The 14710-nt window shown below is 48.5% G+C and overlaps 1 protein-coding gene across 1 annotated transcript; it reads left to right on the forward strand.

Moving 5' to 3' along the window:
• The first annotated feature begins 4563 nt into the window (after nt 1-4563).
• LOC125521634 (protein RGF1 INDUCIBLE TRANSCRIPTION FACTOR 1-like) lies at nt 4564-8728 on the forward strand. The gene is made up of 4 exons (XM_048686696.1): nt 4564-4965; nt 7308-7382; nt 7524-7664; nt 7786-8728. Exons 1-4 carry the CDS (start codon nt 4795-4797, stop codon nt 8185-8187), a joined length of 789 nt encoding a protein of 262 aa, XP_048542653.1. The 5' UTR covers nt 4564-4794; the 3' UTR covers nt 8188-8728.
• Nucleotides 8729-14710: the final 5982 nt, after the last annotated feature.

Raw genomic sequence — 14710 nt, forward strand, 5'->3', positions numbered from 1 at the left:
AACACTTGAGCTAGTCTTAGAGTCTAGACTAGGAATTAGGTGTTAACATTTATCATTCTACACGTGCTTATGAGTTTTCCCCTGAATCACATATTCAACTATCGTAGTAGTTATAGCATAGAATATAAACTCTTAATTAAATATGGAAATAAGCCTCTAGGATATATTTTCAACACCACTGTGCCGCCTTGGATGGACAGATCAACCACCACACCGTTGCGAATGGGAGGATCAACCACCGCGTCGCCTTGGATGGGGTGATTAGCCACCTTGCCACCACGGATGGGCAAATAAGCCACCACGCCGGCGCGGATGGGGGGATCAGCCATCTCACCGCCGTGGATGGGCGGTGCGCCGCCTTGGAAGGGTGGACATGCAACTAGGTCATTGGTGCTAGGGTTTGGCCGTAGAATGTGGAAGGGCAAGGGAAATTGGAAGGAAAATATAGTCCCAAGACTGCGCCCCCGTGGTACTGACCAGACCCAGATGGTTGCAACATACAAATCACATGGGATGATGAGAAATTAGAGGCGGTTACAAAATAGTATCCGCCTCTAATGTTTCCTACAGGTGGTTTTACTGTTCTGACTACCTTCGGAGCTGTCTATAGTAATATTAACCATGTGTGCTTGGTATATTACTGGTGGCTTTGATCAGTTTGATCACAACCGCCTCTGCTGGCTGCTCATAGTGTTCGCTTTTCTACTAGTGATCCTTATTGTTGCCTTTGAGTTCACCCAAATGATGCTTTCATGTTTGTCTTGTTGAACTTAAGCCTATCTGGACTATTATGCTACTGTTGTTGCTAAATTTGGAACTATGTGTTGTTGTAATTGTTGAGAATTAAGAACATGAAATTTTTACTATGCGTGGTTGTTGTCGTTGCAAAGAATTTGTGATGTATTGTCCTAAGGGAATTATTATTGTTAATCTGGTTGTTGTTGCGTGGACATTATTTTTTATGCATTTTTGGAATATTTGCAATTTTTATTGCAACATGCAATAATTTAATCACAGCCACACATTGTATAATTTTTTGTTTTGATGCACGAAGAGCAAAGTATTATCTTCATACCACGTTATTGTGAAAATTCAAAGTTTGGGATCCAAACTGGATTTGATATTGAAAACTCACTGGGATTCCATGAACCAATTCAGTAAAGCATCCAAACAGACCAGTTCGTATTCACGTACACTCTAGCTTTCTTATACAAACGGAATTTGGTATTCACAACCGATTCAACACGAAGCCTCCGAATACAGACGTTTGAACAGAGCCAAAATGATGGGATGCGAAGACCATTCCACGGGCTGCGTGGATCGATCGAGCGATGGCCGAATGACACACAGCTGTAAAAACACATGCACAGTACTAGTAATTACACTAAACCAGCACTGTGCGTACGGGGCTAGAGGCCACGTCCCTAGCCACTAGCGCCTAGGCCAGAGGAACCGAAAAAGAAGTCCGAAATTGGTGGGACGAAGGCAAGAAAACGGCCGCATAAAACAAGAACTCACAAAAGCAGCAGTAAACGTAAAAAGGCAGAGACGGTGCTGGTACCCTACTTGTACCGCGGTGGTGCCACGCGACCGACCGGCGTCGACGACGACCACGAGGCGACGGAGCCACTCTGCCACCGTGCTATTATTAATCTCGTCGTCTCCGGAGCGTCCCGTGGCTCAAATTGCATGCAAACCACGGCTGAAAAAGAGAGAGATCCATGGAGATTTTGACAGTAGTATGCGTTGGAGTTCCTTCATATAGGACGTACGGCGAGGGTGGGAAAGATCACATGCCGGATTGCCCGATGAGCACGGAGATTTAACTCCGGATCGAGGCCGGGGCCTTGTCCGCTATACCCGAGTTGGGCAGCGGGAGGTTCAGTCAGAGGAGAAACGGGAAACGGGGCGATTTCTCATTGAATCCGGCTGGTGCGCACGCAGCAGGTAGGCGGAGTTGATTGCTCCCTTTTCCTCGGAGAAGAAAGGCCAGCAGCACCATGCCACCATCAACTCTATCACCAGCATTTTTTTTTCTCATGCAGTGCATTTTGGAACCGAGATCAGGTTGCTGGCACTGTAGATGATGAGAGGGAAACCGTTATTGGCTGCAAAACAAGGTGTTCACATGGCCTGAGCTGACGCGGACATCATGCTAGGTTAATCATGCCCTATCCTGATCAGCAGTCCAGTCCGAGTAGTACTACGCCGAGTGGTAACAAACAAGCGCTTACGGCATCTCCAGCCGTTGGCCCTCCAGAACGCATAAAAATCGCTTCTTAAGGGCGAGCGGCGATACAATCGGCGCTGGGGCGGTTTTTCGTCCAGTCGTCGCTCCCAACTCGTCCTAGGCGTCGAAATTGGCCCACTTTGCAGCCCAATTTCGACGAATAAAGGGCCCATATGAGCGAGAATAGGTCCATATTCGGCGTGGTTTCGCCGTGTCTCGGCGTTCAATTATCAACACAATTATTTCTGATCACATATTTCATCACAGAAAAATCAAATACTTCAACAAAATAGTACAATAACAAATAGTTCAATACAAATTATATAGTTCAACAAATAAAAACTCGTATTTCATCACACGGCGTCTCCCTTGAGCCTCCATAGATGCTCAATCAGATCTTTCTGCAGTTGATGATGCACCTGTGGGTCTCGGATCTCCTGACGCATACTTAGATAGGCAGTCCAAGTTGCTGGTAGATGGTGATGAACTTCGGCTAGAGGACCCTGCCTGTAGTATGGTTCAGTGTCAAACACTGGGTCTTCTTGCTCGCTCTCGATGATCATGTGGTGCAAGATGACACAGCAAGTCATAATCTCCCACATTTGATCTTTGGACCAGGTCTGAGCGGGGTACCGAACAACAGCGAATCGAGATTGGAGCACACCAAATGCCCGCTCGACATCCTTCCTGCAATCCTCCTGAACTTTCGCAAACCAGGCGTTCTTGCCTCCTGCCGCAGGGTTTGAGATCGTCTTCACAAATGTCGACCATCTCGGATAGATGCCATCTGCTAGGTAGTACCCCTTGTTGTATTGGTGTCCATTGATCTCGAAGTTCACCGGAGGAGAATGGCCCTCAACGAGCTTGGCAAAAACAAGAGAGCACTGCAGCACGTTGATGTCATTGTGAGTTTCTGGCACCAAAGTAGGAGTGCCAAATCCAGAGGTCCTGTGTGGCTACCGCCTCAAGCACCACACTGCAACCGCCTTTGGCGCCTTTGTACATCCCCTGCCAACCAAATGGGCAATTCTTTCATTTCCAATGCATGCAGTCGATGCTTCCAAGCATCCCAGGAAATCCTCTTACTGCATTCTGGGCTAGGATCCGAGCAGTGTCTTCCGCATTAGGTATTCTCAAGTATTGTGGCCCAAACACTGCCACCACTACCCGACAGAACTTGTAGAAACACTCTATGCTGGTGGACTCGGCCATGCGCCCATAGTCGTCGAGTGAATCACTGGGAGCTCCATATGCAAGCATCCTCATCGCTGTCGTGCACTTCTGGATGGAGGTGAATCCAAGAGCGCCAGTGCAATCCATCCTGCACTTGAATTAGTTATCGAACTCCCGGATGGAATTCACAATCCTGAGGAAGAGCTTTCGGCTCATCCGATAACGGCGCCGAAATGTTTTCTCGCCGTGAAGTGGAGCATCGGCGAAGTAGTCGGAGTAGAGCATGCAGTAGCCTTCAAGACGAAGCTGGTTCTTTGCTTTCAACCGCCCCGGCGCCGAGCCACTTCGCCGCGGCTTTTCATGGCTCGCCAGCAGCTGGGCGAGGGTGGCGAGCACCACGAGATGCTCTTCTTCCTGGACGTCGGTCGCGGCTTCCTCCTCCAGCAGCGCGGCGAGCTCTTCCTCGTCATCCGAGCCCATCGCCGAGACAGGCAAAACGCCGAACACCTTGCGCTCAGTGGGCATGTATCCACCACTAAACCGCGCCTCCGCGGCCGGAAACGGCGGCCGGAAACGCCCAGCTGCTGTGGGAGGGGCTGCCGCGGCGAAGCGCTGCTATTTTCCGGCGGGGAATGGCTATCTAGCGGAGTAGGGCGGCGGCCGTCGCCGGAATATAGCTAGTGGTGGCCGAGGGCGCGGGGGTGCGAGGCGAGTCGGGGGAAGAAAACTTGACTTTTCCCCTGTCGGTGTGAGCCAGGCGTGCTTTTCCCTAGCGCCAGAGCCCCAAACTGCTTCCCAGCGCGCCGGGTTCGGTCTGTGACCGGCGGGCGGAAAAAATGTCCGAATCGGTAATTTTCGGCATCCTGAGGACGTGACTGGGCCGTTTTTTGGGCGCCTGTTGAGAGCGAGGCTGGAGATGCTCTTAATTTGCAGGAACCACTCTACGTCCAGGTAGAGTCCGCGCCCTGGCTCCTCGGCATTACTCATGAGGCGATTTTTGCAGGAACACCCGGGGGTTTATGGGAGTTGCGGAGCAGTCCCCGACACTTGGACCGTGACGCCCAGCCAGGTGTTCCTTTGACCACCGTAGCCGTATGTCCCCTTGACGCCATTAGCCACCCACAAGAAGATGGTCTACTAGTCCAGCCCCTCCCACTCGGCCTCTCGCTATATATAGACACGGCGGCCATCCATCGACTGCTCACTCCAATTTAGAGAACATCACTCTCCTTCTCCCTCTCCCTGCGAGCACTACCAACATCTGTACATACATACGGGATACGGCTGAGCTCGATCTCCTCTCTGTCGAGAGAATTGCTGGGCGTGGCCGAGAGAGAGAGAGAGAGAGCTCAAGGAGGAGGGAATTGGGGGGCGGCGGAAGGGAAGGGAGGATGGGGATGCGGCCTGGGTGGGTGGGGGGCCTGGTGGAGGAGACCTTCTTCGTGGCGTGCTCGGCGCACGAGAGCCGCAAGAAGAACGAGAAGAACATCTTCTGCCTCGCCTGCCGCACCAGCATCTGCCCGCACTGCGCCCCCGCCCACCGCCACCACCCGCTCATCCAGGTGATTCTTCATCCCCTCCCCTCTCTCTCCCTCTCACCCGGCCTTCAAATCGAGACTTGCGCCGACAAATTCATCTACTAGTGGTTTGTCGTAATTCTTCGCCGGCGGCAGGAGCATATCACGTGCTGCATGCATGCCTGTGGTTTCGGGCTCTTGATTCGCCCATTTTGACCATAGTTGGCGTACTAGCGAATTCTCTCTGATTTTGGTCCCCGGCGTGCGTGTGCAAAGCGCGCGGCCGTGCGTTTGTTGCCATGGTTCCCTGCTTTGCTTAGATTCCGGTAGTATTAAGTGGCACCCACACAGAGATAGAGATAGGGAAGAGGAACTTCTCCTTTTTACTAGTACGTGTTTGGCCTAATTAATCGGATGGTTAGCCTTTCGGAGTAGAGCTGTTCTCTCTGGAGCAATTTAGGACGACTGGCTAAACACGGGGAGGTTCAACACCAGTATCTTAATTTGCCACTAGGAGTGTGCGGGAGAGAAGCTGTCCTTATCTACTCGACAGAGCTAGTACGTACTAGTAAACGAGCCACGAGCCCTTCTCGGGCATAGATGGGCCTTAATTAACTAGCATATGCCAATTAGTACGTGCACAGTAGAGGGAGATTTGGTGTGGTTGGGGCTTAATTGCGGCGTGTCCGAGTTCCCAAGTCGCGTAGCGTGCGCTCCCTTTTCGGAGCCCGCGCTCGTCTTTCGGCTTCTGCTTGTCGTTTCTCCAGGCCAAGCCCAAGGCCATGGTTCGTCGTGCTTTGTGCCCTGCCCCCTCCCCCTCCCCCTCCCCCTCGTTTAATTAACATTGTAAGTAGTAGTACTAAACCCCTCCCATGTTCCACCACAATTTTACCGCAGCTAGCCTGCTTGCCCAATTTCACCTCTCCTAGCTAATTCACCCTACTACGTAGGAGTAGATGTTCTTGCTCTTGCTCCATCAGGGAGTGTACTATAGTTATGTGGATAAAGGGTAAAAAGGTTTTACGATTGGGACAGAGGAAAAAAGAGGTCTAGTGGAAGAGAAAGAGAGAGATATGTGAGCAGTCCGTTTACTTTTCACCGCGGATTGGCTTGGCTTGGCGCCACCCCCGAAATAAGCATAGTCTTATAATTACTCTGCACGGTTGCAATTGCTGCATGCGAGCCGCGCACCCATTCCTGTCCCTGTGGCTGCCCCTCCCTCCGCCCACTCGCCAGCCACCTGCAAAAAGTTACTGCGACCCACCCTCCCATCTCTCCCACTCTCTATAGACTAGGCGCATCTTCTCGGACACCTTTCCCCTCCATTTCCCTCTCTCGCCAACACGGGCTGCATGTATAGTGCTAGTCGTGTACACACACAAAGCCTGAGAACCCTGGCCGGCCTGCATTTTAACGGTGGTAACAGTGGTTCCACTGTGGCGGTCTCGTCACTTCCGTTGCTCCCCCTTCGAGCCATGCGGCGCAGAGGTTGGTCTCACGTCTCATCCACCCAAACCCAAATCGCCCTACAAATGGGCTGGGTTATCCGGATTGTTTTGCCATGCATAGCAAAGCAAAACACCCTTTCCACCCGGTGATCTACCCTGCTGCTGCCTGCTGGTGAATAAATGGACGGCCGGCCGGCCGGCCGGCCGGCCGGCCGTCCAGTCCACTCTGCACCCGCCGTCTGTGCGGCGGTGGTGGTGCCTTGCAGGCAGCTGCTGCTGGAGTACATCATCTTGTTAAGCGTCGCAGCAGGGGTAGAAGAGCAGCGGGCACGGCGGAGGCAGTTTTACCATATGTGTGCATGGTAAAAGGGCCTGCCCTGTTGCCAAACTAGGCCCTTGACACTGTTGCCTCCTGCCTGCGCGCTACCGTCCAAACGCATGGTTCCGCCCTCGACGACGACGCTGTTCACTCGCTCAGGGACGCCACAGTGACGACGACGCCGGGCGGCCGCTTCGAACGGTGGCCGGCGATTCGCTTTTTACCGCTCCCCCGGAGTAGAGTAGCTTGGGGCAGGGGGTGGTATGGTCATTTCTTTGGTGTTGGTGTTTTTGGCCGCTGCATGCTGCACGATGGAACGCACGTACGTACGCCTGCCCTTGGTCTCCCACGATGGGGATGACGACGAGCCGCCGGTCAAACGCCCGGCAATTATTACCACTGGTGGCTGGCTCGCTCGCTCACCGGTCACCACTCACGAGCCTGCCTGCCTTTGGCATCCAGACGGAAGGCCATTATTACATCATCACATGGAGCAGTAAATTCACACTCACGCACCCGAACGACACTCTTTTCACTACTCAGCTTTTGGAAGATTCTCCACTAAGTTACTTTGCTCATGCTGCATTTTGTGTAACACGGGAGGTTTGAAATGTGTACAGGTGCGGAGGTACGTGTACAACGACGTGGTGCGCCTGGGCGATCTTGAGAAGCTCATCGACTGCTCCTTTGTTCAGGTGATTCCATCGATCACACGCCTTTTAATTAGAAGAAAAGCACACCTGGTTGTTCGTTTTAGAGAACAAACATCAACACATGAGCGCCTAGTGGAAGGTTGTGGCGTAATCTTCTACTTTCATGCTTTGCTCTGCATGCAGCCCTACACCATCAACAGTGCAAAAGTGATCTTTCTCAAGCCTAGGCCTCAGTCCAGGCCCTTCAAGGGCTCCGGCAACGTCTGCTTGACCTGCGACAGGATTCTTCAGGAGCCTTTCCACTTCTGCTGCCTCTCTTGCAAGGTACGTACTCTATCCATTCCCGACACGCTGCATGGCGCCTCACTTGCAAATGGACGCGAGGTTGCTAAGAACAAAATAATCTATCTGCTGAGTAGTGATGCATATCGGTGCATGCATGCAGGTGGATCATGTCATGATGCAGGGCGGCGACCTGTCCAACATCCTCTACATGTCGGGCGAGCCCGACGTGGCCTGCTTCCCAAGGTTCGAGAACCTCCGCGTCGGCAGCGGGTCGGCGGACCTCCTGGACGACGGGTGCGCCACCGGCGGGCAGATCACCCCGAACTCCATCCTCGAGGACCCGATGCACCACTACGGCGGCGGCAGCTTCAGCGGCGGCTCCAGCTACCGCAGCGGCGGCAGCAGCCGGAACGCGCGCGGCTTCGACGCGCCAGCCAGCGTCGACGTCGACGTCCCCGTCCCCGTCCAGAGGAAGAAGAAATCAGGGGGCTTCTTCCCCCAGATCGTCATGTCCCTCAACAACAGGAGGAAGGGGGCGCCCCACAGGTCTCCGTTCGCCTGATCAACGCATGCATGGATCGTGCGTGCGTGGATCGCTACCTAGTACAGTTCGAGCATCCCCCCTATATATGTGTGTTGATTACTATTAGCTAGTACTATTAGTAGTACGTTAATTGTAATCCTATGATTAGCCATGTAGAGAGAGAAACAGAGAGGTGTTGGTTGGTGGGTGGGTGAGAGAGGGAGAGGGAGATGGTCTTTGCTGCTAGGGCCATCATCTTAGGGCAGTGTTTTGAGGAGACTTGAGAGTGAGAGGAGAGAGAGAGAGAGAGAGAGAGAGAGAGAGAGAGAGAGCAGAGAGAAGAAGCTAATTAGCCTGCTTGCAACTCCCCCCTGTTACAGGACCAGGTGGGCACGCACACGGCCTGGTGGGGCGCCCGATTCAGGGTGTGCCAGAAGGTCTACGTGGCCACCAATTTTGTACTTGATGTAACGGGGTCACGGTTGCTCGCACACATGCAGGTGCAGCTTACACTTCCATGACCATATATATTTGTCCCCACATATATGTAACAATCAATAATAGTGCTGTGTTGTGAACTTGCGACGCGTTCATGTGGATAGTGATTGTGCTGCTTCCGTTGCGTGTCTATTATGAATCATTTCGAGTCGGTCTACACTGCATATCCATGCAATGCATGCATGCATGGGTTGGGTCGGTCTACACTGCATATCCATGCAAGCTTCCTGTTTGTGCGTGTCCTTTGGCCGGCCAGGGAGCCTCCCCGGGAAGTAGGGACTGAGATCCAGTGACTTGTCTTCAGCAAGTCACGTTGTAACTGGCCCCCAATCATCTGCCGTTGAAACCACATCCAAGGGATAGCAATGAAGGAAAGCAAAAAAGGCTCACACTTATGTCCAGGCACCCATCCAGCACGGGTTTGTGACGGGGAAAAGGAGGACAAGGACGGCTTTGGCACGAAGAGCCGGCTCGGAGCAGCCGAGCGCCGTCGCCGCGGAGGGTAGGCAGCGCCGCGCGGCCGTGAGGGCCAGGGAGGAGTGCCCCGACAGGTCGGGAAGCTGCTGCTGCAAGCGCCGCGCGGGCCGGGAAGGAGGAGCGTCGTAGATCGAGGAGGAGCGCCGCCGCAGATTGAGGAGGAGTGCCGCCCGCGCAGGCCAGGGAGGAGCGCCGCCGTAGACCAGCTGCGCCGGCCGACCTCCTCGCTCGGACCCGCCCGCCCCCCCCCGACGCCGGCCCTCTAGCTACCAGGTGAGTGAGGCGACCCTACCCCAATCCCATCTCCTCCCACCAGCAATTCCCCGACAGCGTGGTTCTTCTGGAGCGCCACCGATTGTGCAGATAGTGGATTTGAGTAGATTCCCTTAAATTGAACTGTACTAAGAATTTTTTTCATTGAAATTCAGTACTGTGCTTGTTATCTCTTAATATAAGATCTGAATAAAACTGTACAGTGAAAGCATGTAAATATTGTTTGATGCTTCTCTGCAATGACAAGTAGTTTTTGAATTATACTGATGGAAATTGACATGTACTGTGTATTGTTTTGAATTTCAATGACAAGTACCGTGAAAGCATGGAAATTGACATTGGCAAGTAGCATATCTAAATTATGTATTGATGGAAATTTACAAGTAGCAATGTGAAGTAGCTTTTAAATTTCTCCGATGAAAATTGACATGTATTCTGCATAACAACCAAATCCTGTATATGTACTGTGAATAACAACCATTTTTTTTGCACATGTGGTTGTCTTCTGCATTGTTTAGTCACCAGATCGGTCCGCCACTAATTGTACATGTATTCTTGAATTTTGGCAGAATTTGGTTTGTGCAATGACAGAAATTAGCAAAAGGACACCTCAAGTTGGCATGAGATTCAGAGATTCACATGAGGCTTGGGTGTTTTGGCTAGAATATGGGGGTCACATAGGTTTTGATGTGAGGAAAAGATGCACCAACAAAAGCAAATTTGATGGAAAGGCGACTTCATGCAGATTTGTTTGTTCCAATGAGGGCATTAGACGGAAAGGGCAAACTGATCGTGAGCCAAAACGTTTCAGAGCTGAAACAAGAACTAACTGTAGAGTTCAGATGGTTATTAGATTGGATCGAGCTGCAGAAAATTATGAAGTTACCGACGTAGAGCTGGAACACAACCACTACCTTCAATTGCCACAAACCCGCCACTTGTTGGCATCACAAAGGAAGATTTCAGAACAACAAGCCTTCGAGATAGAAACAGCTGATGATTCTGGAATTATGCCAAAAGCTTCACATGAGTTTGCTTGTCGTAAAGTTGGTGGGCCGCTGAACCTTGGTTACACTTGCCGTGACCAAAAGAATCATTTGCGAAGCAAGCGGCAGAGAGAGTTGGCTTATGGGCAAGCCGGTAGTATGTTGAAGTTTTTCCATGACAAAATAGCCGAGAATCCATCATTCCAATATGCTTTGCAGTTGGATTGTGAGGAGAATATAGCCAACATATTCTGGTTGATGCTAAAATGCTACTTGACTATGCACACTTTGGTGATGTTGTCACATTTGACACCACATTTGGCACAAACAAAGAGTATAGGCCATTTGGTATTTTTCTTGGGCTCAACCAGTTTAGAGAAACAACCATTTTTGGTGCTGCATTGATGTTTGATGAAACACGTGACTCATTTATATGGCTCTTCGAGACATTTCTAGCCGCGCACAATGGAAGGCAACCTAAGACTATTTATACAGATCAAGATATAGCAATGGGGAAAGCCATAGAGAGAGTCTTCACGGAATCATATCATGGATTGTGCACCTTCCACATAATGCAAAATGCTTGCAAACATTTATCTCCAGTGAAGGGCGAAGAGGAAGATGAAGTTGAAGAGAGAGATGAAGTGGAAGAAGAAGAAGAAGAGTCTCATATTCTCACTGATTTTAGTGCTTGTATGTATGGCTATGAGGACAAGGCAGCGTTTCAAGAAGCGTTTGACAATATGAGGCTAAAAGTGCATAAGCAAACTTGGTTGGATAGTATCTACAAGGTGAAAGAAAAATGGGCTGAATGTTATATGAGAGATGTATTTAGTTTGGGAGTGAGAAGTACACAATTAAGTGAGAGCTTCAACAATGCGTTGAAGAATCATTTGAAATCAGATTTTCATATTGTTCGATTCTTGATGCATTTTGAGAGGACAGTGGAAGTCGAAAGAACAAAGGAATTGGATTCGGAATTTGAGGCGAGGAAGAAGTTGCCAAGAATTAAGATGTGCACCCCTATGTTGGTGCAAGCAAGCAAAGTGTACACTCCAATTATTTTTGAAGCTTTCCAAGGTGAGTATGAAAGATCCATGGCTGCATGTTGTAGAGTATTGGATGGAAATAACAAATTTGCTGTTGCCATTGGGAGTTTGCACGGTGATTTAGAGTTTGAGGAGGAGCGCATAGTTGTAGGTGATCCTTTGACTCAAACGGTTTCTTGTAGTTGTGCAATGTTCAATAGGACAGTGATATTGTGTGGACATGGTCTAAAAGTTCTTGACTTGATGAATATAAAGACGTTGCCAAAGCATTATATTCTAAAGAGATGGACTAGAGAAGCGCGCAATGAAAGTATACAAGATAGGCAAGGAAGGAACGTGATAGAAAATCCAAAATTGGAAGCTCAACTTCGATACAAGGACCTGTCTTATAAGTTTCACAATATGGCACATAAATCAGCCAACTCTCCGGAATGTTGTATGCTACTGGAAAGTGCACTTGATGGTGTTGCTCCACACATAGAGGATTTACTCAATGCAGCCACTAGTGCTATGAGTGAACCATATAAAGACAAAGAAAATGTTGACCCAAAAGTGCAGAAAATACTTAGTTCTGCACGGCTGAAGAAAAAAGAGGTTCAATCATCAAACTTAAGGAGAAAACAAACTTGGCTCGATAAGTTACTCAAGAGGAAGCACAAATCAAGTAAAGCTACTGCACCAACAACAAAAGGAGCAAAGGTATGTTGCCAACGGTACATGCTATGTTGTGTTGTTCATTTGTAAACTAATTAGTATACTTTTCATTGGCAGCAACAAAAGAAAAAGGATGGTGTCCAACAAAAGAAAAAGGAAGGAGAAGCTCCAAATAAAAAGGATGGTGTGCAGCCTCAAGTACAAGTGAAGAGGTATGAAAACAACAAAGGAACAGATTTGGAGCTTCAAGAATGGAATGGCATCATCAGTTTCACCCAGCAGGTCTTGTCGGCTACACCTTGTGATGATGCTGATATGTTCTAGCATGCAAGTTCGTTAGATCGTATTTTGGACATGGTTAACTATATTATTTTGGGGCTAACCATAGTATTTTGTGGCCTAATTGTACAAGTGAAATGGCCAATTTCTACCCTTGGATCATTGTTTCAGTGGTACCACTTGGTTCCGAAATTGTACAAGATCTTATGAATTTCAATGACAAGTGGCTTGTTGTCTATTAAGACATCTGAAGAAAGGTGTGTTGTATGGAAGGATGGCAATATTGCTTACTATTGCTCTTCAATTTTCTGCAAAAAATGTAGCTTATCTATGCTAATTTCTGGACAGTAGTCACATATTGTTTATCTCTGCTAAGCTTCGTTAATTTCTGTACTATGTGAGAGTGAGAAGTACACTAGGTGAAAGAAAAACTGTAGGTTATCTTTGCTAATTTCTGTACTGTGTGGGAGTGAGAAGTACACAAGGTGAAAGCTGTAGCTTATCTCTTCTTATTTCTGTACTAACATATTCTCTCTTCTAAGTAGATTCATTCTCTGAAAAAAGCTGTAGTTTATTTCTACAAAAACTGTAGCTTATCTCTACTAACTTTCTGACTCATTCTCTGCAAAAAAGGAACTGTAGCTTATCTCTGAAAAAAAACTGTTATCTTATCTTTGCCATATTCTTTTATTCAGTACATATATAAGCTGTTAGTACTGTTACATTCGTATTGTTAGCTGAATGAAAACTGTTGATTGTATTATCTAATGACTGAATGACCAAGGCTGAAGCATTTTCTTTGTTTAGCTGTGTTGGATGGATGTCCAGGCCTCTTTTGCTTCGGGTCACTGCTGTCCGTTAGATGTTGTTTGAAGGGCTGATAAGAGGGAGCCAGTTACAACGTGACTTGCTAGATAAGAGGCAAGTCACTGGATCTCAGTCCCAGGAAGTAGTAGTCCCAATCGTGCTACGTACGTTGGAGAAAAGAGGCCCCCCCGCCCTGGAAGCGCCCGGGTCCTTGACGATGGAGACAAAGATATCACAGAGCGGGAGAGATGGACTTGTACTGTGTGGTTGATTTTATGTGTCCAGGATGCGTTGTGAGGTCGCATACGTTGAGCTGCTCGTAGCGTACAGTGGAGCACATGCTACATACATTGGGCAGCTCCTCCAAGGTTGCCAGCTGTTGTATCACCTTTCTGACTGGCCGAAAGCAGTGCTTCCTGGGGACTAGAGAAGTGTCGGTTTCCCAGATCCATCTCTCGCCTCTCATCCCTCCCCTCCGTACCATGCCTCTCCAGTGCAAACCCATGCCAACGAGCAGAAAACTTTCGCCGGGCTCAAACAGCTACTCTACTGCTACCGCCATCCTGGTTTCTTAATCCCCGTGAATTTTGGAGGTAATATTTTGACCATAATTTTAATTAATAAAGTATAAGTTGTATGTAAAAATAATAACATACTTGAACAGTACATTCAAATACGAATCCAACAATGTAATATTTGGTGACATGCACCAACATTTTGCATAAATATGAAATATGTGGCCAAACTTTGACCCAAAATACAATGAAGATTAATAAACACAGATGGAGGTACTAGTGCTCATTTTCTATTCCTGGGAAAACTCCATTGCCAACAACGATAATTGATGGCAGGCCCCAAGCTAATACCCTTCCGAGTAAATTCTAAAAAATCCAAGTAAAATATAGTGATCTTCAAATTTTGGTATCAAGGAAGCCCAAATTTTCTAGGTGCGTTTAAAATTTCATGGTGATAAGAGAACATCAGGGGAGTTCAGGACAAAAGGGAAAAAAACTTGAAGCTCCAAAATCTGAATTCCTAGCCTTTTTCAAAGCTCCGATATTTCATACCACCAACGAAGTCATATCACCACGAAATGGTAGAGTTGGAAACTGACAAAAAGAAGTTTGAGCTGATGGTCAATATATAGCAAAAAAAAGTAGAGGAATTAATTCAGAGAATTGAGCAAAGGGAAGTCAGAGATCCACTGAATTAGTAGATTCAGTGGATGAGGATATGGAAATGGACAATAGCCAAAATAAAGGTAAAGACAGTGATTCTTATGTGGAACATGTGGACTACAATGGACAATGGTAATCAGGCTCTTTTGGAACTAAAATGCTCAAAGTTGGAAGCAGTCAGGGTGGCGAAGTTTCATGAAAGGAAGTTGGAGGGCCTCCTAGAAGATGTCCAAGGCTTAAGGATGCGGATGATGTCAGAATTGAAGATTTGGCTAAAAAGAGAGCTGTTGATAAGAATGATAGTGCCAACCTTTCTAGTAACCCTCCTAATAATGATAAATCTTCTCTTTTACATATGTGT

The sequence above is a fragment of the Triticum urartu genome, chromosome 7 (genome assembly GCF_003073215.2).
Source record: "Triticum urartu cultivar G1812 chromosome 7, Tu2.1, whole genome shotgun sequence".
NCBI classification, from domain to species: domain Eukaryota; kingdom Viridiplantae; phylum Streptophyta; class Magnoliopsida; order Poales; family Poaceae; genus Triticum; species Triticum urartu.

What these genes read in the sequence shown, in the direction of transcription:
- LOC125521634 (XM_048686696.1), top strand. Translation starts at nt 4,795, where the DNA reads ATGGGGATGCGGCCTGGGTGGGTGGGGGGCCTGGTGGAGGAGACCTTC. An exon ending in TCGACTGCTCCTTTGTTCAG is followed by an intron (nt 7,383 to 7,523) that starts GTGATTCCATCG and finishes CTCTGCATGCAG; the next exon opens with CCCTACACCATCAACAGTGC. An exon ending in TCTGCTGCCTCTCTTGCAAG is followed by an intron (nt 7,665 to 7,785) that starts GTACGTACTCTA and finishes GCATGCATGCAG; the next exon opens with GTGGATCATGTCATGATGCA.